The 26,668-nt window shown below is 42.3% G+C and overlaps 1 protein-coding gene and 1 long non-coding RNA gene across 2 annotated transcripts in view; one reads left to right on the top strand and one right to left on the bottom strand.

The window, feature by feature from the left end:
* Positions 1-13,418, bottom strand: part of LOC120565805 — a 42,706-nt gene extending 29,288 nt beyond the window's left edge. The window contains exon 1 of the long non-coding RNA XR_005640289.1: positions 13,335-13,418. This is a non-coding gene — a long non-coding RNA (uncharacterized LOC120565805). The remainder of the gene's footprint in view (positions 1-13,334) is intronic.
* pde4ba (phosphodiesterase 4B, cAMP-specific a) overlaps positions 10,814-26,668 on the top strand; it is a 196,789-nt gene continuing 180,934 nt past the window's right edge. Inside the window, exon 1 of the mRNA XM_039811827.1 lies at positions 10,814-11,203. Within this exon, the coding sequence (XP_039667761.1) occupies positions 11,188-11,203 (16 nt within the window). The 5' untranslated portion in view covers positions 10,814-11,187. The remainder of the gene's footprint in view (positions 11,204-26,668) is intronic.

The raw sequence follows: 26,668 nt of genomic DNA, 5'->3' as shown, positions 1-26,668 counted from the left end.
GTGTGTGTGTGTGTGTGTTTGTGTACCTGTTTGCATGTGTATAGCTTTGTGTGTTTTCTGTGTGCGTGTGTCTCAGTACGCCTCTCTATCTACCAGATGGCAATGCTTCCCAAGCACGGCCGTGTCACTTAAGAAGAAAATCCCAAACTACCACACATATACACACACTCGGCAGCCTTTCCCATTTGCTTACATTTCACACAAGTGCATACACATACATTATCATGTATCCTCACTGTAACATGCACACGTGTCACACACATCATTAATTAAACACAAAACAAACAGACCTTTTGGGATTTGTGGGGTCGAATGGGACAGCCACAAAAAACGGCGAGTCTATGCATCCAATTAGAAGTACGAAATGCACCATGTCATCGCTTAAACAAATATGATTGGTCACCCCCAGTGGCATCATCTCTCATCAATATGGAGGAGTCCAATTCTCATTTGTCTCAGTGTATAGCTACAGCATTTCAGACAGTGAGGAGAAAGTTATGTATGTGAAATGAGATCAGTGTGGAAGCATCATAAAGAAAAATATTGGTCGTATTATAATAGTGGTAATATTTAAATCTCTGTAGCAGAGTCCATATAGCCTCGAGATCTGCGTTGCATATTATGATTTAGAGATAATTTAGTTTCGCTCGATACAGGGATGTCTAAATGTGAGATTGAGTCAAACCACTGGGACGCAGGGGTGGGGATTGAACTGATTTGCATTCAGAAGCATCACTTCTGTTATGTTCCCTTTTCACTTCAACATAATAATTTTCTTCTCTCTTTAGTTGCAAATAAAATGCAGCTCAGCTTTGGAATATTAATAGACCTAAATGTTTTCATTTCATCTCAATCTGTTGTTACATGAAGGTGATGTTTACATCCCAGCAGATACATGTTTATCTCCTGTAAACATATCTATTCACCCTATGACTTTATTCATAGCAGTATGACAGATGAGTGTCCTCACATTGGAGGTGGTGCTGCATATCTCATCTGTGTGTGTGTGTGTGTGTGTGTGTGTGTGTGTGTGTGTGTGTGTGTGTGTGTGTGTGTGTGTGTGTGTGTGTGTGTGTGTGTGTGTGTGTGCAGGGTTTTTCCTGGCTCAGAATGGGTCTTTAGGGGTACACATATTAAATTTAGAGTGTCAAAGACTTAATTAAGTTACTGATAGCAGATTGTAAAGGACACCTACCCAGTAGATCTTTTAGGACTGATACCTCCTATGTAGGAGTTTCTGACTAGGGCTGGGTCTTGTTAAAAGATTATGATACCAGTATCAATACACTTAAAGTGATTAGGATACCAATAGAGCACTTAATTTAATACTTTTTTTTTATTTCATTCGATACCCATTACCCATTATGTGAATGGAAGCATTCAGTTGTGTAAAATGCCACCACCACTCCTGCCCATCCAAATAATTTGGCTGCAAGCAAAACCATACAAATAGTCTCTTTTTTTTTAGATCTGGGTATAAAGGATCAAATGCAAAAGTTTTACTGGAGAAGTTTCAATACTACTTGGCTCTGTGTTATTTTGGTTGATATACATTTAAAGGTATTGAGTATAGATACCTAGCCCTATTTCTGACATTGTTCCTCTGTGACTGAATGAAATATCTAGACTTGAGGCTTTTAATAACTCAGTGAGACTGATGTGAGGCAGAGGTTGTATACTCATAGATATGTGGGTCTTCCTGTAAATATTATTGCTATTAACAGTAAGGTTGGGTATTTTTTTTTTTTTCGATACCGGTGCTAAAGCGATACTTTTAAAACGGTGCCGGTGCTTAAACGGTGCCTGAACTGATACTTTTTAAGAAAGTAAAAAAAAGAAGGGTACTAAACAATAGTCAGCGACATTAAAGAACGGCTTGTTTATTGCTAAGGCCATATGGTCAAAATTAAATGATTTAATAATAATTTAATAACTATAACTTATAACAATAACTTAGTTCACTAGTAAATTGCTGTTGAACGACAAAAACAACCACCAGATGGGAAAAGGGTATTTTACAATAACTTTGAATGCACCATGAGGCTACCAGTTTCAAGTGAACGCACCGTCTGTGTTGTTTTTCCAACAACGGCAGCTGCACACTGTTACGTCCCGCTGTTGGAATCCTCTACAGTGAAATACAGTTACACTTTACACAGTTTAGCTGTCAGCATTGTAACCGTGTTTAATCCAGCTACTAGCTAGCGGTAGACTAACGTTACCTGCTGCTGAGTGTAGTGTTAACTAGCGTCACGTGCAGCGATGCTTCTGTCGTCCGTTTAGGAGCATCAGAGAGAAGCGCAGGCATATCAGTGGCACCGAAATGAGGCACCAAAATCCCTGTTGTTATTCGGTCCGGTCGATACCGGTCGTTAAAGGTCCTATGACATGCTGCTTTTTGGATGCTTTTATAGGCCTTAGTGGTCCCCTAATACTGTATCTGAAGTCTCTTTCCCGAAATTCAAAGAGAGAATTACAGAGGCAGTCCCACAATGAGCTTTCCTTGGGATGTGCCATTTCTGTGTCTGTAGCTTTAAATGCTATTGAGGAGGAGAGAGGGGGGGCAAGGTGGAGGGTGGGGGTGTGGCCTTGACCAATTGCCATGCTTCGCTTGTTTGCAAGCCATGATGTCTCTTTCTCATGGGCGGGCCAAATTCTCTGGGCGGGCCAAGCAGAGAAAGGGGAGGTAACCTGTCCCCTTATGACATCATATAGGGAAGATTCCCATCTGCCCATCTGAGCTTTCATTTTCTCAAAGGCAGAGCAGGATACCCAGGGCTTGGTTTATACCTATCGCCATTTCTAGCCACTGGGGACCATAGGCAATAGGGGGGAACCATGGGGGGAACGCATATTAATGTTAAAAAAACTCATAAAGTGACATTTTCATGCTATGGGACCTTTAAGGCACCGGTGCCATATTAGCACCGGGTCTCGGTACCCAACCTGAATTAACAGTAAATTAAGGATGTGATAGAAAGAAGCAATGAAAGTGATTAAAGGCAACAGGGCACAATGTTGCACTGTTATACACACACATGCACAATAGAGAAAGGATTTAATAATTGGCCTCTCCTCCTTGTAACATCTTACCACCTCATTTCTCAATGAGAATGGGAATGGGAAGCCTAAAATATTTATTTTTTTGCATAATTGGACTAAGCACTCCCACGTGGGTGATCCTTTCTGTAACACATAAAAACAGACTTGATTTGACACAGGAGGTTGAAAGGGTCAACAGCATGATTGCCAGAAATGAGTCAATAACATTTGTAGTCAATAGGCTGCTGCATTGTTACCAAATCCTCAATTCCACAGAAACCTGCTCTTGCGGTCGATTGAGAAGATTAGACATGCTTTGTGGTGGCAAAGAGACAAAGGATTCATAAAATTGAGAAAAAAATCAAATACTCTGTGTGAGGGAAAAAGGAGTGCCCTAATAAATGGAAAGTGCTTTTATTTTTGCATGATGCAATGTGTATTCTCTGTCCTCCTGTCTGTACTATAACATTTGATGCCATAGTTATTTTGTGGGTTTTCCTGCCTAGGGACTACTGATCAAATTTAGCAATCTATCATGGTTTTGGGTTTGAGTTTCTGTTGGTTTTGAGGTTCTGTTCTTGTTTCCTGTTATTGTTGTGTATTTGTTCTGTTTTCTGTGGTAGGCAGTGTTTCCTCCCTTGTCTCGTCTACCTGTAGTTCCCGTCTTGTTTTCCCGTGTGGCTGTATGTTCTGTTTCCTGTTTTATTTTGACGGTCTGGGTTTCTGTCTTGTCTTGTCTGATTTACTTCCTGTGTTTTCCATCCCTTGTGATTGCCCTAATGTGTTTCACCTGTTTTCCTGACTTGTGGCCACCTGTACCTTGTTAGTCCTCGTTATCCTGTGTATTTAGTTTCTGTGTTTCCTTGGTATTTTGTGGGATTATTATGGTTGGTTTTTGGTCCCTCCTGGTGTCAGTTCGTCTCTAGCTCTGTGCTTCCTGGATTTCCCTATTCTTTTTTTTTTTTTCTACCTTGTTTGGTTTGGATTCCTTTCGCCATTTCTACACTGGATTAGTTTTTGCCTGCTCATCTCAGGACTCCCTTTGTTGTTAAGTATTTTTGTTTTGTTGGTCTAATAAATCCACTACTCGAACTTACTCCTGCCTGCCTGCCTGCTCTCTGCATTTGGGTCCAACCTCCAGTGCCATTCCCTGACACAATCAGCTAACTCTGGAACAGTCTGACTCTCCATTGTCCCTGTCAAAAAGATAAATAAAAGGAAGGGCTATTCCCCCTTTCCCAACAAACCACCCTCCACCATCTTAGATCAATTTCTGTCCTTGAATCCTAATCAGACAGGCTCTATTTCTCAGATATACTCTTTAATAAATCATCTGGACATGCAACCTTTAGATAATTTGAGAACCCTTTGGGAACAAGACTTTGACAGCCCTCTTTCTGAAGATATGTGGGAGGCAATATTAAAACAAGTGCATAAATCATCCCCATGATGTAGACATGGTCTCATTCAGTTTAAAATAGTTCATCGCTCCCACCTTTGTAAAACTAAATTGCCAAGAATATATCCTAACATTGACCCCACTTGTGAGAGGTGCGGGACGGCTCCAGCGACGCTGTTTCATATCTTTTGGGCTTGCCCCACCCTTCTCGCTTTCTGGCAAGCAATTTTTGGTTCTCTAAGTGAAGCGTATGGTATCACTATGGATGTGCATCCCATGGTTGCCTTGTTTGGTGTTAATGCAAATTGGCCATCCAATATTCACAGTGTGGTTGCTTTCACAACACTTCTGGCGTGCCGCCTCATTCTTTTAAACTGGAAAGGGTCTAGTCCTCCTTGTCACGCTAGATGGCTGAGAGATGTATTGTCTCACTTAAAATTGGTCAAAATAAAGTACACTCTAAATGGAAGCAAGTCCAAGTTTTATGAGGTATGGGGTCCTTTTGTTACTTTGATAACTTGAAGGATATAAAAGACTGGGATGACCAACCTTAGAAAATAGGTGACACCTCTGGTTCAACACGGTCTTCTCTATCTGTGACAGGATGATGACTTTAGGTGTAGCTCTTCTTTTTTTTTTTATTTATTCATTTTATTTTATTTTTTTTTCTTCCCTTTTCTTTTTTGATAAGGTATACTGTATGTATTGTCTATTTGTTTAGTGGTTTTAAAATGATTTTATTCCTTTTTGTAACCACAAGAGGATGTTAGGGTGAGTGGGTTGTGGGTTCGGGTGGGATCTGTTTTTTGTTGTGTAACGTCTGTTAAATACCAATAAAAAAACATTATTAACACTCCTATGTTGTAATGTAAAACAATATCATTACACAGTCACAGTTTGTCTAAATTCAACTCAAGACAAATAAATGACGAGATACATTTGAAAAGTATATATATTTTTTCTGTGTTGCTGAAATCTGTCCATTCTGTTGGATTGAAATGGCACACAACTCCTGTGCTTGGATTAAAGTAGAAATGTATTACATGGCTAAAGCTCTAGTCAGAAATAGAATTGAAGAATAATTGAGACCGTCCTCCCAAGAGAAACTACAGCTTCAGTGATTTCAGCAAATCCCTCAAACCGACATGTTTACGTTCTAGTGACATAGCCTCCTTGTGACTGTAGGAATCATGACTTGTCCGTCAGGAGCAAAGGCTATTCTATGTTCCAGCAATAAAGGAAGCTGCAGTTTCAGAACTGTGGTCCTAGAGTGGTATTTCTATGACCCTAGTTACCGAACAAAACTATCATACTGCGCAAGCGTCAACACAACAGCGTCAAGTTTGCAGCTGACAAGCTATAAGGTTAGGAAAAACTAGGGTCCTAGAAATGCGGTCCTGAATCTGCAGCTTCCTCCCTTACAGGTAAAAACTACTCCTAGGATGTACCACACAGTGCACAAAATGTCGTACTTAGACACTGGAGATCGCTGTTTTTGTTTTCCATTTTCTACCAACAATCAACGTTGTTTTCTTTTAACCATGACCTAACCCCTTGTTAATTAATGTAACCATGACAATGAAGCTCTTCTAACCCAAACCATGATTTCACTTACCAAGTGCTTTTTGTGCCTAAACTGATTAACGAAACGTAAACCATAGCTTTGTCACATCATAAAACAGATATATTTTTCCAACAATGATTTGTAACGATTTTGGAAGGCACTGACAAATGGTGTTGATAGAAGCGTCAGATCTGAAGTGAAAACACTTATGTGTTGTTCTGGATTGCTCGGACAAACAATGAATTTTGTCATTTACAGTAGTTTGGAGGACTCAGAGAGATTTGTACTCTTGCTTTAGGCAGAACAAAAGAGGTAGGCCTACAATAGGCCTTTTTTTGTAGGGTTTGAGGATCAAAAACGTAAAGATGTGTATGGTTTGACCATAACAAACATGCATGCTTTTATCCCATTTTGATTAAGCTTACAGGCTTGAAAAGCTTTCCTGCAACCTCTTTGGTCAGTAAGCTCCAGTGGATGATATGAGACAAATGTCACAAATGTGTATTTGCCAGTAAAAATTATCTTTTTAAGCCGTAGGAAAATTACAGTGTTTCACTAATGCTCAGAAATCAGTGCAGAGTCTAACAAAGTTTAATTAACAAGGACAGACTGGGGACAGCATTTGAGGAGTAATCACGTACAACACGACCTGGTGACACAGTGGCGCACACACACAAGCACACACACACACACACACACACACACACACACACACGCGCGCACACACACACACACACACACACACACACACACACACACACACACACACACACACACACACACATATACACACACATATACACGTTATGCTGACACAGAAATCTGTCACACAGAGATCTTCCAGAACATGAGAACAGGCATTGACAAAGCATAATATATGAACTCACAAGAGAGTAGTATTGCCTTTTTTCCACATTATGCTTTCTCTTGTTGACTAGAACAGCACAGTCTTACAGCACAGATGATTTACTGCAACATGGAAATCTCTTCAGAAGTCATTGGTAGTTTATTTGTAAAAAGAGACAGATGTAAAACATAGGTTATGGGAATTCACTGAGCTCATTTTGCTAAAAAGTTAATAATAGCTCTAATGATGCTATCATGTTTTGAAAGAACATTATTTTCACATTGTGTGCTCACTAACATGGGATTGAGCCGACATTCACAGATGTGTGTCATTAATTTTGTGTAGAGCGTGCACTTCTGCTGAATTCCACTGAATTAAGAAACAATAGATTTGATAATTTCCCATGAGCTGCAGATTACCCATATATATATATATATATATATATATATATATATATATATATACACACTGACCAACACACATAGAAGGCTTACTTATTTTCCACCACAACATTAACTAACTCTCTAGGGAAGTGGAGTAATGTCTGAGAAGATGTACCGTATAAGTTAATGTGTTACATTTCACCAAATGCACAAAGAGCGACCACGTTCCCATGGAGAATAATACATTTTCATCTCTTTGTGTTGAGTACAGAAAGGTAGAAATGTTTAGCCTTGCTTTGCACAAAGAATATCTATAATATTGGTATAAATATGACGCTGTTGAACCCCTGACCAGTCCCATGATCACAGCTGTGTGGGACCAAAATTGCTCCCACTGTAATAATGTGATTAAGAAAACTGTTAATAATTTTGGACAAAATCGTCAGACACATGAATGGAATGTAACAGGCAGATGTAATGTTGCAGAGTTTAAAGCAGGGGTTTTCAACGTTTTTTAAGAAAAGGACCCCTAACTGAAAGAGAGACGGAGCATGGACCCTACTACATATAGTGTATCAAAATTAAGTTGCATATAAAAGCTGGGCCTACAATAACACGTATGGTGGCCTACGGCCTTTATACATACATTTTTAGTGCATAGAATACTAAGCTATTAAAATAATAATTGTTGGCATGATTTTATAAATCATGTTTTAATGTTAAACATATATGTCGCACAGAGAATATTATAGTATTACTTAACATCCGTGGGTAGCTACCTTAGTGACTATCTTCTTACCTACAGGCCAGTAAGCCTATTACGTTTTTTTTCACAAATAGGCTGTTTTATATTTGCTAATAATATGTTGGATTCATGTTAAGATTTAAAATTTTGAAAAAACTTAAACTTGACAAAATAAATGTATAATTTGGTAGCCCACCTGCAGTAACTCTAAGGACCCCCTAGGGGTCCCGCACACCCTGTTGAAGATCTCTGGTTTAAAGCAAGGGGGTAAGCTTTGTTTCAGAACTCGAACCTCCTATGGCACCATTTTGATGCTACAAAGCCATCACCTCCCGTTAGCATTCCACTGACTGTCATTCATTTTGACGTCACTTGACAGTGAATAACTTTACATCTGAAGCATTTAAAGACTTTATTTGTCCAATGTTTATTTCTAAAGAAACACGACAATGTATAAAAGGCTCCATTACCTTGTATCTCACGTTATGGCTCCGTAGCAGACGGTTTTGTAAACGATTGTGTCACATAGTAGAGGAATTACCGTATAGTACAGGATAAGCTTGCAGGCAGTTTCGATTTACATGAGCTGTTTAGATTTAATTACTAATGTTAACTAGCATTTTAGTTAGCAATAATTAGCCTGTGCCCATGTTATCTCCTTAAGCCTGGTACAGACGGCAGGATAATTAGGCCGATTTTAGCCCCGATTCACCCCTCCCGACAATCTTAAGGATGCTCCGATTATCGTAAAATAATCTGATCAGATATTCCTGCCGTGTGTGGTGTGTTAAGACTGCTCTCGTCTGCTCGGAAGGACGTCGGGACCGCTCCGATCTCAAATCGGGGATATCCAACATGTTGGATTTATTTGGCCCGATTTCTCCTCGTGTGTGGTGTCCCCCAGGGACAAACGAGCACGCAGCCTGTGTAAAATAAATAAAGTCGATGGGCATAACTACATCCACAACTGCAGTCCACCAGAGTACATGGAAACGAATATATGAACGTTTATTAATCTGTGTAATACCTAACGACATTTCTATGAGAAAAAAACAAATCACCTCCATATCATGATGTAGCAAGTATAGTCCATACTCGCGTTGTCTTCTTTGACCATCGCCTTTTCTTTTGATAACGTTTCTTTTCGGTTAAAAACACACTACAAACTATCGCCACTGCATCCTCTTCGTCCGCAATGATTGTTTACTCTGAAGTCACGTTTGATCTCGAGGGATTTTGCGAGATTTCCCGTCTGACCTGGGAATGCTCGGGAGTCAAATCGGTTCGTGTGTGATGTGTTGATTTTGCCGTGTGCTGCGCACCACACACTGTACGACCAAAACTGTTAGACCCGTGATTTTTTATCACCGTGTGTGGGGTCTCTCAGGATTGGAAAATCGGCCGACAATTTTTAAATCGTCCCGTGTGAACCAGGCTTTACATATACCTACACTCTCCGTCTCTGTAAGATTGGGAATGATTGAGATTTCTCTTGGCACAGCTACCAGAAGACTTACAACTTTCAGACACGTTGCTCAAGTCACATTTACGTTGTCTCTCTCAGTTGGAGGCTGCGCAGTAAAGCTGGCGATCACCGGAAAAGTGCTTCTAATATCCTTCACTGGTCTCCATCCAGAGCAATGGGATCTGTTGGTCCATTCTTATATACTGTCTATGGTTTAAAGGGGCGCTATGCAGTTTGGGCCATTTCTTCGCATTCTTCGCTTTTTGCTCGCAGGTTTCTCTATAGAGCTCCCCCTACAGCTTCGGAATAGATATTTGGCAGCTCCTATGTTTACTTTTGTCTGACTCCTCTGTCTGTCAGTCTGCCGTTTCCTCTTTCTCTGTTCCTCCGACAATGCTTTCCTAGCTTTCTGCTTCTTTTTTTGCTGGCTCAGCCATGACGATAGTGTGAAAAACTCCATCACTACCTTGTAGCCGGTTCCTGAATGGGCGTATGTGTGCAGTACCATGAAGCAATTTGTTACATCGCAATACCTGATATCGGTGTTGCAACGGTGGTTTTTCCGCTCACAGGCGCTAGGGGGAAACCAGACGACCATCATTCAACCCGAAAAAAAGTCATATAACCATTCCAATGACTCCGAAGCTGTTCAGTTAAGTTAAATTAAGCTAAAAAAAAACTGCATAGTTCCCTTTTAAAGAATATTTAGTCACCACTAGACAGCAGTGCAAGTACGATTATCTGCCTTTGTGCAAATAAAACAGGTTTTAATTAGTTTAGACACATCTTCAAACAAAGCTAACCTAATTGTTCCCCTACCTCTAGGCTTTAGGCTAACATGATAATTATCTGCTGAAGTAATATATGAAAATGTATATTGATCTTATCACCTAAATTAAAAGAAAGAAATAAAGAAGCTGAAGACATTTTTGTTGATTTTATAGTAAAATAAATGCTGACATTTAAAAGATGACATATTAGCCTACATTTAGAAAATGTCACAATGGTTATCAGTTATTTAAAGCGAGCAGGCTACTAATGTTAATAATATAGCCTAGAATGTTTACAGTCCAAGCCACGCTAGCACTTATAATGATTAAAACTATAAGATCAAATGCTTCTTCATGATGTCATTTAGGCTTTAGTCTGCTGATAGCTGTTCACTCTGTAATTGACTGCTGGCTGGTCCCACAGCAGACTGAGAAGCTCGGATCGCCTCTCTCTCTTTCCTTCTGTCTTTCAATTGGTCCACTGTCCTCTTCTGCTGAGAGGAGGGAGGAGGGAGGGAGGAAGGAGGGAGGGGTGGTCGGAGGGGGATCACCGAGTTTCTCATATATTTGAGATACACGAAAGCCTTCGACCTCCGCAAACACAAGCAACTCGTTCCTGGAAGGTAGCCTGTGAACGGTGAAACGGAATAGAACCGGGACAGACAAGAAGCAGTTTAATTAACGCGCTAGTTTTGTTTGTTTTATTCTCGGAAAAAGTGGACAAACAAGAAACATTAGCTATATCATGTGAATACCAAAAAAAAAAACAGAAAAGAAACCAGACTGAAGATGAAGAGTGTAAAGGACTGCTCGTTAGGGGCAGCTGTAGAGTAAACACACTCCAACAGAGGATGGCTCGCTGATACGGAATAAAAGACATTTTTTTTGTTCATGTGTTGACAGCTGCTTTTTCTGTCCGAAAACAACCCGCAAAAGGCGCCCGGGAGTCCCTTTGTCTCCACGTGTAGATAGATGAGCTTTGGAGAAGGTAAGTTAAACAAGGAGCTTTTCTTTTTAGGTTGTCGAATTAGATATTTTTTTTATTTTTTATTTTATTCGCTAGACAAGCTTGTGTTTTCGTCCTCCACGTAGTGAAGAAAAGGGCTTCATGAAAATGGAGTTTTGGTATGTGGACAAGCTTTCTGTTGGCTTTGTTTGGCTCCTGTCATCGTTAAGTTCACCCATAACCCCTTCATTTAACCCCCCCCCCCTCCCGTCATTTAATCCCAGGCGTCCCCCTTTCTTTTAGTAATATTGGCAGGCTGTATCCTATTAAAGGAGTGAACCATTGAACCCTATAGATTACAATATTCCTGCCATATTCATACAGGCAAATCACGCACGCTTTTATTATAGTAGCCTATTTATTAATATTTTTTTATAACTCTCATATGTCGACTTAAAGGTAGGCCTATTTTAAATCTTAAAATGAAAGCCATTAATGTGCCACTGGGTGGGTTAGATAACATTTTATTTTAATCGGATGTTGCTGTAGAATATAATTAGGTCTATTTGCTGGGCACTAAGAAATAACAGTGCACCTGCCTATCAGCATATGTGCCATTGATTTACAGTAGACTTGTTGGGGTCACATTTCCATCAGCAGTTTGGTTATTAATGTCACCCACAACTGCCTCCATACCTTACAGGAAATTAGTCCCAGGAGGAGACAAACTGGCCATGTGGATGCTGCCTGATAGGTAAACAGTATTGAACCGCTTTAAAAATGTGCATTTTCTTATCTGAGAGAGGTGCATCTATCAGAGCCCCAGCTACATTGTCTTGCTGTCCAGTTTCAACCCTTGAACCCCGTAATAATTCAACTTAATTATCCATTTTTACAAGAGGATTAAATTCCTATTTTCTCAAAATGTAGAGAGCTGTCAAAAGGTAGCTGCCTGTCACTGAGCTTGGCAACTTGATTTCCAGTATTACAGAGAACAGCCTCCCTGTTAAGCCATTTTTGGTCTTGTGTGACAGTTTCAGATCCTATGCCTTTGCAGACTGATTGGTCTTAGCCTATGTCTGCTGAGGCGGTCTTGTATTATCACATAATTATCTTTTTTAAATGTTTTTGTCTGCAAATAAGAACTTGCGTATTTAGATCATGAACTGAAATGCAGATTTGGTACAATGGGAATTCCTCGCAGGTTGGAGAGGCAGTGTGGGGACTCCAAGATCCAAACCAGCAGAGTATTCTGCTTTATGAAGGAAACTGTGAACAAACAATCAATCTGCTTATGGGCTTGCTGGCAGGTGCGTTTCCTTTTTCCAGCAGCGCTCTCTGTTTGTCATTTCTGTCTTTTTCTTAGGTCACCTTCTATCTTTCTCACATATCTCTGATTCTACACCTTACAGATGTCCTAATGCTCTCTCCATGCTTCTCTGCTCGCCTCCTCTACCTTTAAATCCTCCAGCTTTTCTCACATGCCTTCCACGTCTTAACTCTTTCTTCGTCTCACTGACATTCTCTCACAGGATGTAACAACTATGTGCCATTATTCCTATATACCAGTCGTTCCATCCAAAACTCCGGGTCAATCGATCTGTTGGTTTACACTTCATGTTTAAATGTGGAAAACCATTTATCTGTGAGCAGAGCTCTTAGTGGAGATGCACCAGTATGATCAGTCCCACAACCCATGAGCAATTACATTTACTATACTGACTGTCAAGATTGACTTGTTGTATTTACAAATATTTGATTGGTGTCATTATGGGGCTGAAATTGGTTACACTGACCCACTTTGAGATTGCAATTGAGCACTCTATGATGTGGCCACTTTTGATTGCATCAGAAGTGTGTGTGTGTGTGTGTGTGTGTGTGTGTGTGTGTGTGTGTGTGTGTGTGTGTGTGTGTGTGTGTGTGTGTGTGTGTGTGTGTGTGTGTGTGTGTGTGTGTGTGTTTATGTGGGTTACCCACTGCTTATGCATGCACATTAAAACCTTTTTGGTATTCATTATAGTAATCATACATTCAGTAATTTAGCACTCAGCGTAGACCAACCAATTTGCCTGCTTAGAATCATGTATTGTACATTCACACAACAGCACCATTGCTATTCTGCAGATTTATTCATTTTTTTATTATTTTAAAGAGAGTGGGCCCATCCACTTACCTTTTTTTGTAGTGTGTAGATGGGGAGAGAGACACTGTGGAAATAGCTCCAGCAGAATTTAACACAGAGTAAGCCAGTGCATATACTGTAACTGCAGTGTTGTTGTGATTACGACTGGGCACTACAATCTAGTTCCTACTGGAACTAGCTGACCCATTCCTGTCATGAATCACGTTATATATAGAAGATGGACAGCCAGAGTCAGTAAACCTCACACACCCTACACCTTTTGAGCTCCCTTTTTGTTATGAGATTTAAGTCGAAGAAGTGCATCAACTGGACGGATCCATGTCAGAACAATTGTTGAGTGCTTATATGACTCAAGGGATCTTGAAACTCCCACACCTTTTGAACTGCTATTGTAACTACTGTAGGAGTTGGATAAAGCTATTATTGGAGGCCAGTAAAGAGATGACCGGAAGTAAGGGTAGAGAGAGATGAGGAAAGACATGCAGCAAAGGTCCCCGGCTGGACGGGAACATGTGACTTTGCGTTTGATGATCAACGCCTGAACATCTAAGCCAGCCTCTGATGTATTCATCATTACAATGTAGTGGTTAGAAATTTGACGAGTCTAAACACGTGCTTTGTTTTTCAAGGTGGAAAAATCATAAGCAAAGACCAATGACGGCTCAATGAGAGGTTAGTTCATCCATTAAGGCGTAGAAGTGGTTTGTGGTGATGTGAGGAGCAAAGGACAAGACCGTCAATAATTTATCGCACATCCTACTCAAAATGATCAGACTATAATGAAAAAAAGTGAAATCGTGGGCTGCATTGCTAGGTTATTTCCATATCTTTTCCAGGGGGGAGTTATGTCCTTTTTGGTAACACCTTTATTCACACTCTTTTAACTGTACGATTTCACACCTGGTAGCTGCACAGTGTTGCGATATTGTACCCAATGAAGATTTCCTGACTGCATCTGTTCTTTATCAACAACACCTAGCTTCACAGCTGCACATTTTCACACCCTTTGAAGGTGTATATTTATGCTGTTTGCCATAGAGAAGCTCCGGTCTCTAGAAACAAATATTGTACCTCATCAGTTGTTGAGGAATACGAGGAGGAACTGAGTTTACACAAATTTAGGATCCGTACTGTCTTTAGAATGGCTACCCCCCTCTTTTAAATCCATGTGATATTCGTCTCTGTACTTCTTAAAACACCATATTTCACATCAAAGTTTTTCTTTTTGTGCAGCCCCTACCCCCAGTCCCTGCCTGTCACTCAGGCATAACCGTCATCCTGTCATTTTAATTGCAATATGGATTATTTGAATGTGCAACTCAATGACAGGGTTCAATTCTGTTTTGTTATAGGTGAGAGCATTATAGGTCAGGTCAGTTTTTTTAGGCCCTGGAAGATTACGGTGTGTGCTATTGGGTCAGTTTATGTTTTTTGCAGGTAAATAAGAAGTAGTTGAAGCCAATGTATGTGTTATTTAAAATTCTGTGTGTGTTTTTTTTTTTAGTGACACCAGCTCCATCACTATATTTGTCCTCACTATATTTGTCTTGGCTTTTTGGGGAATTTGGTTAAATACACTTGGCAGATATCCCAGACAGAAGATGCATCTGTTAAATATCCCTCACTCACAGAGGTGTTTAAAAAACTCTAATGAAAACAGGCAAACGCGGGGCATGCCAAAAACCAATTACCCCTGTTTCTGGGAGTTTACAGGGTGAAGATATTATACTTGTTCCCTTTCAGTCGATTAACTACACAAATCTGCGATGGCTTGTGTTTTGTAACCACAATATGCCGGCTGCTGGTGTACATCTGTGTTATTTTTCTTTCGGTGGGCATGTTGGTTCAAAGCTAGGTAAAGTTGTATACATGAGGCCGCAGGAGAGTGTTTCTTCTTGTGTGTTCTGCATGATGTTAATACCCTCTGTATATGTTGTGTCTAATGTGTGAGCTGTTGATGCATACTCATAATGTATATGTGTCAAATAGCCTTGACGTACTGTTGGTTAGAATCTGTGGCAGTTAACCCTTTCCTCTCTTCCAAGTTAATGCTAAATATTGCTAGTTTAGTTTGTGCCGACTGAAGCCAATAAAAAACCAAGGAGAGGTAAATTGGTGAATCTAGATGAAATTGGTCTTAAAGTAAAATTGATAAAATGATAAATCTATTTCACTGGCAATGCTATATTTCACTCATTAGGTACTCTATTTATCTGTCAGCAGAACACATTTCCCATAAAATATAATTAGCATTTAAAAGAACAGCGTATTACATTGAATGCAAACCCTCAGCTACACATTTAGGGTGGTTGTCACAAATGATGACTGGATAGGAGGCTTTTTGAGTTCTCAATGCGTGTGTTAACAAAACCATCACCAAAACATACTCAAACCAAAATACAAAAACAGAATATTAAACTGAGGCAAAAAAACAGCAAACAAACAAAACCGCCACCTTACAGCAAGCTGCCAACACCTCTTTCTTCTCGTGATGCCCTTTTAACTCAGCCCCCCCCAATTGGAACCTGCACAGGTGAGTATAGGGTGAGCTAACCTGAGCAAGCAACAGTAACACTTAAGTTTCTCAAAACATCAGTACAATTGGAGAGATCCATTACTGCTAACGTTACTATTTATACATATATGTGTACCCACTGCAATAGGTACCCCCAAATATTATAAACATGTCATTTACTGCAGAACTAACCATTGTTTATCACCTTTAGGATTGCCTAGCCCCTCCGTTCAGAAAAGACCTAATGAGGCAAACCTGCTTACACTCTCCCTGATTAAGCTGGTGAGCAGCTGACCAACCCCCCGCATCACAGGCAGAACCACAGCAAAAAGCTATGAACCCATAAAACCTGCCGAACGGGCCTATGTCAAATAATAAAGTAACAAACTAAAACAACCCACAACATTACAGTGAAATTAACAATTAAGCAGACACCAAACAGTCTTCATGTTGGGAACAGGGCCTAGTGAAAACGGAGAAAGGAGGCCTTTTCACAGTGGTTCAAACTGGTTTGTCTGCTGCCTTATATTTGTTGCTTTTTATGGTAGTTAATAGTTGTTTTCTTCAAATGGTGCGAACGTGGTTGAGGCAGGGTCACTTTCCCACTTTGGCTCAAGAAGATGTCATCCCCACATGTAGTTTAACAACAGACCTTCAGTCCTGTTCTTGTAGCATCCATTTATGAATCTCCAGATCCATCCAGCGATCATTGCATCATCTTCTCTGGGTATTTTTAAGTGGGCTTTCACTTGTCTGGTCGATAGAGCCATGGCAGATGGATAATGCCCACAGCTCTATAGACCAAATGGAATTGATATATAATGGTGGATATGTAGGAGGAGCAGAGACAGCCGTGTGAGCACATGCATTAGTATGAGACTAAAGTATGAGACTTGTTGGTCGTCAGCCAACTATAATTCCAACAGTGACAGCACATTTCATGATAATTGGGTTTTTGTTGTCAAATACGGAGTGGAAAGAAGTATTCCCTTTTATCATCACGAACCTGTCAATAGAACATCTGCATGCTTTTATTCTAATTTTTATATATAATTATATCTGGGAATTTATTATTTTTATAATCGGTGATTCAAGGTGTGCTGCTTGCATGCTTAGAATCAAGACTTGCAGTGCATATACAGTATGTTCTAAGACATTATTTGTCAGGTGCAACCTGAAGGTTATGGAGTCTACCGAGCTGAGATAAAAATATCTCAACTGTTTGGAGGGCTTGATTACAAATGATGGTGCAAGAAATTACCAATCAACCACAAGTGTTTGAATTCTGTTTGTGAATTGCTCCTAACCTTGCCTCAACACCAAAGTACTTGTACGATTTAGAAATGGTCTCACCATAGGGTTGGGCGATGTCCCCTAAATTGGCAGTTGACGATGTTTACAGTAAAACTTCATGATGGACGATGATATCGTCGTCGGGGCTGGGGGGTAGCTCATATCTCTTTACATAAATATTTTTTTCTACTACTATGGGCCAACAGTTAACATAGAAACGATTAGACATACATTTAAATGCCCTCTGTAAATGGTGCCCTGCTGGTAGGTTTTACAACTTGACCTACTTACTCACTTAAGTACGGTGCAGTAAAATCATCAGTCCGTGATCTGCGTAACGACAGTACAGTGGGACGTTTGCCTTCAACAGAGCGACAGTAATAACCTAATATACCATCATTACTGAGTTTAAACTACATTCTCGGTTATGTTTGCACTGAATAACGCATTCAATAAACAGAAACGTAACTCTTTCAGCGCACATGAACAGATGCGCAATATTAGCTCACACATAAAATAGCACCCTCGTGAATTAGCCTACTGTTGCTAACGTACATTCATAAATCCTGCATAACATCGTCCCGTACCTACAGGACCTCAGACTTACTTATTGATGCACTTCTTAAGGTCTGCATGCTCTGAAACCCTCTACACTTCTGATACTCACGTGATCATATGCAATACGAACGCTACTGCCTAAACACACTGAAGCTTTGCTTGTACTTTCACACAACACCGTGGCGCCAGCATCACTATTGGCCATTTTACAGTAGCCGCAGCCAAGCTGGAAAGCGCCATTGTGAAGTCAAAATAGAGTTTAGATTCTCTGTCCGAGCCCGAGCCCGACCCGAGCCCGGCCCTTGATCAAGCATTTGTGTTTTTTTTAATCATTACTTTAGCCTAATTGGGTGGGGAGAAAGCTATGCCATAATCATAACTAGTATCTATATAGGCTATATTTAGGCCAAAGTAACAAATGTGTCCAAAAAGTTACACAAGTTGGGCTACAGTTACAAAATGCAACGTGTCATGCGCGGAGTCCCCTCCTCTCGCACACATCACACCGGGGCTGTGGGCTGTATTGTGGAGCTTAAGTGCAACATGGAGCTTGAGGTTGTAAAGAAAAAAAGAAAAACTGGAGAATTACCTTTGAGCAAGTTTGGAGGAAAGTCGGAGGTATGGAACCATTTTAAACAAGTTGTGGGAAGTGACAACATATGCTTTGTGAGTGCATTAAGACGCGTTTATGACAGCGTAAACAAGTGGATGATGAAATGAAGCAGGCGCATGGCAGAAAAGATGATAGTCAGCCTTACGTCCTCTTTTGTTTACTTCTCCAAGCATAGGCTACCCGAGGGCGAGGCAAGCCCTCCCAGAGAGCCTACGTTGAGTTTTTTTTTTCTTCATTCAGATCCATCTGAGATCCGTTCCATTCTGAATAAACTAACAGCAGTTTACATGCTTCGCTCTTGTTGCATTATTCATTAAGATCATTTTAAACAGATTTCTGCAGTTCAAACAACTCTGAATTGTAGTTGAGAACGCCGTAGTTATGGCCAGTGATTAAAAGTGTCGGGTTGAAATCGGGCTCGGCTCATAATTCCAGTTAATGTGCGGGCGGGCTGGGTCCGGACACAACGTGCGCGGCTTTCGGGCTGGGTGGGCTTGATTTTTGGGCCGATCTAAGCTCTAAGTCAAAATGATGTAGATCTTGCCCGACGCGCCCGGAGTTCATAGTGTGGCATCAGAGGTCACGCACCACTTTCTTTTATTTATTTTTTCTTGGGGAAAGGTTCCCAGTAGACAGTAGACACATCCATGACAATGACCAACGTACCACAAAACATTACATTTATTACTCTAATATTTACGTGACTGTTGTTCACCTCAAATCAAAACTGCTTTCTGCCTGTAACACTGTTAAGAACACTCTTTCCATGAGCTGTTTTTGTTAGCTTTGCCAAAACAATATATTTTTCCATCCATCCATCTTCGTCCGCATATCCGGTGTCGGGTCGCGGGGGGAGCAGCTCCAGCAGGGGACCCCAAACTTCCCTTTCCCGAGCAACATTAAGGAGGGGGGGCATCCTTATCCTTACCGAATCACCTCAACTGGCATGGAGCACCGCTCGGAACACGGGGCGAAAGCTCATGCGGATGACTGAGCTTCTCACCTATCTCTAAGGGAGACGCCAGCCACCCTCCTGAGGAAACCCAATTTCGGCGCTTGTACCCTGGATCCGTTCTTTTGGTCACTGACCCAGCCTTCATGACCATAGGTGAGGGTAGGAACGAAAACTGACCGGTAGATCGAGAGCTTTGCCTTCTGGCTCAGCTCTCTTTTCGTCACAACGGTGCGATAGATGGAATGTAATACCACCGCACGCTCGCCCGATTCTCCGACCAATCTCCTGCTCCATTGTCCCTCACTTTCGCGAACAAAACCCCCAGGTACTTGAGCGCACTTCACTTGGGGTAAGGACTCATTCCCTACCTGGAGAAGGCATTCCATCGGTTTCCTGCTGAGAACCATGGCCTCCGATTTAGAGGTGCTGATCCTCATCCCAACCGCTTCACACACCGGCTGCGCAGCGATCCAGTGAGTGCTGAAGGTCACAGGCCCGATGATGCCATCAGGACCACATCATTTGCAAAGAACCGCGATGAGATCCCCAGAGCCACCGAACTGCAACCCTCCCCACCCTTCGCCCTCGATATCCTGTCCATAAATATTACAAACAGGATTGGTGACAAAGCGCCAGCCCTGGCGGAGAGGCCAACCCTCACCTGAAACGAGTCCGACTTACTGGCGAGAACCGGACACAGCTCTCATACGTTGGTACAGAGATTGGATGGCCCTGAGTAGAGACCCCCTCACCCCATACTCCCGCAGCACCTCCCACAGTATCTCCGGGGACCCGGTCATACGCCTTCTCCAAATCCACAAAGCACATGGACGGTTGGGCATACTCCCAGGCTCCCTTCAGGATCCTTACGAGGTGAAGATCTGGTCCTCCTCAACCCGAGGTTCGACTATCGGCCGAACCCTCCTTTCGCACCACCTTGGAGTAGACTACCAGGGGAGGCTGAGAAGTGTGATACCCCTGTAATTGGCGCACCCTCTGGTCCCCCTTTTAAAAGGGGAACCACCCCCCCAGTCTGCCTCCTTTGGCACTGTTCCAGACTTCCACGCAATGTTGAAGAGACGTGTCAACCAGGACAGCCCCTCCACACCCAGAGCCTTGAGCATTTCTGGACGGATCTCATCAATCCCCGGGGCTTTGCCACTGTGGAGTTGTTTGACTACATCAGTGACTTCCGCCTGGGAAATCGACGACAATCCCCTTCATCCTCCAGCTCTGCCTCTAACATAGAGGGTATTAGTCGGATTCAGGAGTTCCTCAAAGTGCTCCTTCCACCGCCTTGTACCTCCTCAGTTGAGGTCAACAGTGTCCCATCCTTACTGTACACAGCTTGGATGGTTCCCCTCCCCTCCTGAGGTGGCGAACAGTTTTCCAGAAGCACTTTGGTGCCGACCGAAGTCCTTCTCCATGTCTTCTCCAAACTTCTCCCACACCCGCTGCTTTGCCTCTTTCACGGCAGAGGCTGCGACGCCCGGCCCTTCGGTACCCTGCAACTGCCTCCGAGTCCTCTGGGATAACATATCCCGCGGAAAGACTCCTTCTTCAGTCGGACGGCTTCCCTGACCACCGGTGTCCACCACGGTGTTCGTGGGTTACCGCGCACCCTAAGACCCTAAGACCCACAGCTCCCCGCGCCGCGCTTCAGCAATGGAAACTTTGAACATTGTCCACTGGGTTTCAATGCCCCCAGCCTCCACAGGGATGCACGAAAGCTCCGCCGGAGGTGCGAGTTGAAAGTCTGTTGGACAGGGGCCTCCTCAGACGTTCCCAATTTACCCACACTACACGTTTGGGCTTACCAGGTCTGTCCAGAGTCTTCCCCCACCCCTGACCCAACTCACCACCAGATTGTGATCGGTTGACAGCTCTGCCCTCTCTTCACCCGAAGTGTCCAAAACATACGGCCTCAGATCAGATGAAACGATTATAAAATCGATCATTGACCTTCGACTAGGGTGCTCTGGTACCAGGTACACTTATGAGCATCCCTATGTTCGAACATGGTGTTCGTTATAGACAATCCATGACTAGCACAGAAGTCCAACAACAAACAACCACTCTGGTTTAGATCAGGGGAGGCCGTTCCTCCCAATCACGCCTCTCCAAGTGTCTCCATCATTGCCCCGTGTGCATTGAAGTCCCCCAGCAGAACAATGGAGTCCCCCACTGGCGCCCCATGCAGGACTCCACTCAAGGTCTCCAAGAAGGCCGAATACTCCAAACTCCTGTTTGGTGCATATTCCCCCCCACAACCCACAGGCGTAGGGAGGCGACCCTCTCGTCCACCGGGGTAAACTCCAACGTAGCGGCGCTCAGCCGGGGGCTTGTTAGTATCCCCACACCCGCCCTGCGCCTCACACCCTGGGCAACTCCGGAGAAGAAAAGAGTCCAACCCCTATCCAGGGGATACGGGTTCCAGAACCGAGACTGCGTGAGGTAAGCCCCACCAGATCTAACCGGTAGCGCTCCACCTCCCGCACCCAGTTCCGGCTCCTTCCCACAGAGAGGTGACGTTCCACGTCCCCAAAGCCAGCGTCTGCCGCCCGGGTCTGGTCTGCCGAGGCCCTGACCTTCACTGCCACCCATGTGGCAGCGCACCGGCCCGCGGTTCCTCCCACAGGTGGTGGGCCCATGGGCTGGAGAGATGGGAGCCACGTAGCTTGTTCGGGCTGTGCCCGGCCGGGCTCCGTGGCAAACCCGGCCACCAGGCGCTCGCCGACGAGCCTGCCGTCTGGGCCTGGCTCCAGACGGGGGCCCCGGTCTTCCTCCGGGCAGGGTCACTCCATCTCTACCTTGTTCTTCCATAGGGTTTTTGAACCATTCTTTGTCTGGCCCCTCACCTGAGACCACTTTGCCTTGGGAGACCCTACCAGGAGCACAAAGCTCCAGACAACACAGCCCTCAGGTTCACAGAGACACACAAACCTCTCCACCACGATAAGGTGATGGTTCACGGAGAGGTATATTTTTTCATATCTCATATTTTTTCCACACTCACCAGCAAAATGTTTCTTCTTTTCCCAGTGTGCCGTCTCTCTCTGACCACATATTTAAGGCTGTTTGATTCTCCGTGGTCTGTACATTAAGAATCGCACAGATGTTTGTTCAGGCGTAGCTGCTTGGCCAGTCTTCCCAGCCAACCATGTTGAACTGAATGTGCAGCGCGGCGAGTTACAGAAATTCAGAGGTGCATGACCACGCACCACGACAACTTGTGGAGCCTTCGCGCTGGAAACAACAGCTGTTGTACGTCATTTTATGGCTCGCGCACCTTGCGCTTGACTGTAGTGGTGGAAGAAGTATTCGGATCCTTTACTTGAGTAAAAGTACTATTACCACACTGCTAACAGTCCTGCATTGAAAATGTTACTTAAGTAAAAGTATTTAAGTATCATCAGGAAAATGTACTTAAAGTATTAAAAGTAAAAGTACTTAATGCAGAAAAATACTCACATTTTAGAACCTGGAAACCATCCAAACAGTTCTGTCTATCAAGTAAGTTATTAGGTCGATCACTAAGGCCTTATATAAAAGCATCCAAAAAGCAGCATGTCATAGGACCTTTAAGCCCCGAACATCTCCTTCCAGGCAGCGCTGCCTGGAAGGCACTAGGATTAGGCAATGGTTATGGTTTTGGTTAGGGTTAGGTCCCTTGAAGTCAACGGTATCAGCACTGCCTTGAAGTTGATTAGGTTATGTTTAAGGTTAGGGTTAGGTGCCTTGAAGTCAACGGTCGCAGCGCTGCCTAGAAGGAGACGTTGGGGGCTTAAAATACCATTGAGTGTTAAGACACAGTGGCTTCATTTTTTGTTAATACTGTCGGTGAAGTGAAGGGTGTTACAACGTGGAGTCCACACAGTGTCATGCACACAGCACACCTTTTTCTTTAATCAAATCACAATTTTTGTTTTGGTTATGCAATTGCACAGAGTGACATCGTGATTGCGATTAGATTAATCGTGCAGCCCTAGGATTGATTGATTTTTTTTTTTTTTTTTTTTTTTTTTTTTTTTTAACTTTTTTCGTCTCACCTTCTCTGTCAGTCTCTCTGCTCCTCCCTGTCTCTCTCTGCTTGATTCAGACTTGTTATAAATATAAACCCACGTGAATAATTGCGGTTACTAATTTAATCAGTGAATAAACACAGGGATCCTTCTCCCTCTTCTCACTCACTGAATCTGAAAGCATATTACCCTCTCAAAGCTTGAGCTGATGGAGATGAAGAGATGAGCTAGATAATTGAGAGCAATTAACACACCAAGCAGTCAGCTCATGTCTTCATGTTCAAGAGAACTGAGAGCTAAAACTGATGAGGTGATTGAGGGATAGGATTGGAATTGGTTTTCTGTGCGAGAGACACTGGTGAGTAACATAATGCAATTACCCTTTGGGTGAACACAGATTATTCGCACTAAATATTAAGCAAAGTCTTTTTAAAAATTTTGTTTTGCTATAAAGTGTCGGCAGCAACAAAGCTCATAAATCTACACTGAAAACAACAGAGCAAACAGATTGCTTATAAAACTAGGTCCACATTCATCTTCACTGGAACCTTTCCCAATTTTATTTTTAATATGACCTCTTTTTTTTTTTTATCTACCACTCCTCACATCTCTGTAGGAGGTTTGGATTGTTACATTTTGTACTAGGTGCACCTGCACTCTGTTTGCTCTTTCCAATAAAGTATAATCTAAGGAAGAATGAATATAATCTAAGGTACTGAAGGACCTTATGGCTTCATCTTCTTCCGGCTTGCCACATTTTGCCCCTTTTCTGTTTACTGTTTAAAATATTGGCAGGAAAATCCGTAACTAAAACTTTTTAAAATTATTATTATAATTTAAAGAATCTATTGCCAAAAAAAGAAAAAAATCATGTTAAAATAAAAACATAATTTAAATACACCATTTTGAGATGTCTGATCGAAACAGCCCAACACCAGTGTGATTGATATTCTCTGGATTGCACAAAAAAAAAAGATTTAGGAAAATGCGGCCTTGTATTTGAGCTGACTGTGATAATCTGTCAGATAGTCCTCTCTCACAATAAACATTTTTACCTGTCAAACACAGGAGTAATTAATAACTAGTCTACAACCATGCTAGCATCTCTGTGAAGCTGAACTCACAGTGTTCTAACATGCTCACATTAAAAACGCTAACATGAGGTTTAGCAAGTTTAATGTTAAATCAGAATCAGGAAAGACTTTATTGCCACAATAAGTTACACTTATGTGGAATTTGCCTTGGTGAATGGTGCATACATAAACAAACAAACAAACCTATTAAACATTAATATGAAATAAACAAACAAATATATACATACAAAATAACTGTTGCATAAGAAAAAAGAGGCTTAAAGGTACTTTATTGTCACATACACATAGCGAAATTCATTCTCTGCATTTAACCCATCCCTCAAGGGAGCAGTGGGCAGCCAATCACAGCACCCAGGGACCAACTCCAGATCTGAGCCAGTGCCTTGATCAAGGGCACTGACTGGAGAACCTAGTACATGTTTTTGATGGTGGGGGAAACCGGAGCACCTGGAGGAAACCCACGCAAAGATGGGGAGAACATGCAAACTCCACACAGAAAGGCCCGGAATGACCTGGAATCGAACCCAGAACCTTCTTGCTGTGAGGCCACAGTGCTAACCATTGGGCCACCATGCTGAATGGGTGATACGTCTTAGTTTCGGATGCTATTATGCTACCATTGGCTAACTCTCATTGTACAGCTAAGGGAATGTCATTTTTGCAGGTATTTGCTCATAAACCAAAGTTTTAACCTACAAGTTAAGACCTGGTAATGGCACTAGAGAAAAAAAGTAAGGGGATCATCAAAGTCAGCGGGGTTCTTCCTCCAGAGATCACAAGTGTCAGTACATCATGTAATGGCAATGCATCCAACACTTATGAGGATATTTCTGTTTCAATGACCACCAGACTAGCTTTCCCATATGGAGCAATGGCTGCATTCCATTAAGGGGTGTGTGTGTGTGTGTGTGTGTGTGTGTGTGTGTGTGTGTGTGTGTGTGTGTGTGTGTGTTCACTGCCACACCCAAATCAAACAGAACCATCATTAATGTTACTAATTACAACTGGTGGCTTTCCTGCTGTGAAAGGTCAAATTGTCTGTTATGTTTGTGTCAAGAAGGTCCTCAGTGCATTAAGGCAGGGAGAGTCTATTTGACCTGGGAGCCAATCAATATTCTCTTCTTGCTAGATGTTATACCTTGGTAATCAATACTCTGGTGAATTGCAGCAGATATTGATAGCCTCCAAGTCCACAGTTTACATCCCTTCCAGACTGACACAGTGATTTGGAAGAAACTCATTGGTTTGTTTGTTGTTATCTGAAACATGTTGAAGTGCGACCTGACCCTGCTCGCCTTTGGGTGAGAGGGTGAACATGCCGCTCTATAATCACTATAGGTTTAATATAAAGTTACTATAGGGCCACAGTAGGGTTACTATGTGATTATTGTAGGATTTCCCTCTCAATCTTCAAGCCTACCCAACCATAATTCTGCTCAGTCACAGGTTAGTGCATATTTTATAGGGACATGTGTTGTGGAAGTAAACTGAGTAGCAACAAATAATAATACAAAAAAAGAATAAAGTTGTACCACCGCACCTACTCCATGTTATGTCCAGTGTAAACATAGCAGCTTTTTTAACACTGAAAGTCAACAACTCATTTCAGCAATGTATCCTGTCTGTATATTATCTTAATAATTATGTGGGTGAGCAGTCATATGTATTGAATTACAGCTGTGGACTGAATACCGACAACGAGGAGATTAACCATGACAGCAGTCTGGTTATAATTGGGTCAAACACGGGTTGATCCCATGTACATAATCCCATGTCAAACAGATTGTGTGTGTGTGTGTGTGTGTGTGTGTGTGTGTGTGTGTGTGTGTGTGTGTGTGTGTGTGTGTGTGTGTGTGTGTGTGTGTGTGTGTGTGTGTGTGTGTGTGTGTGTGTGTGTGTGTGTGTGTGTGTGTGTTAGAACGGTATACAGTAATACTTACCATCTCACAGGATGTGACTAGAGAGAGAAATGGGGCAGTGCAAGTACAAACATGCTTTGCTGGAAGTCATTACTTTCACCTTTTTAATAAGAGAACCACATAGATACTGTAAGGCATTTATGTACCTTCTCTCAATAAACCCATTCCTCTCCTTCTGCTTCTATGTTTGTAAGAATATATTCCTTTTCTCCCTACCCCTCCATTTTCCTCTTGTTTTTTTAAATAATGAACATAGTTGGTGTAAAATCCCTAGAGTTTATGCTCTCCAGTAAATGCTCAACAGGAGTGCAGTCCTCACTCTGATTGCTCCCCCTTTATTAGAATGACAACCGCTCGAGGGAGCGAATAAATGAGCGACGGCAATCACGTTTTTT

This window comes from Perca fluviatilis, chromosome 9 (assembly GCF_010015445.1).
Source record: "Perca fluviatilis chromosome 9, GENO_Pfluv_1.0, whole genome shotgun sequence".
Taxonomy (NCBI): Eukaryota; Metazoa; Chordata; class Actinopteri; order Perciformes; family Percidae; genus Perca; species Perca fluviatilis.
The sequence above is the reverse complement of the archived record's forward strand: the minus strand, read 5'-3'. Positions and strand labels throughout refer to the sequence as shown.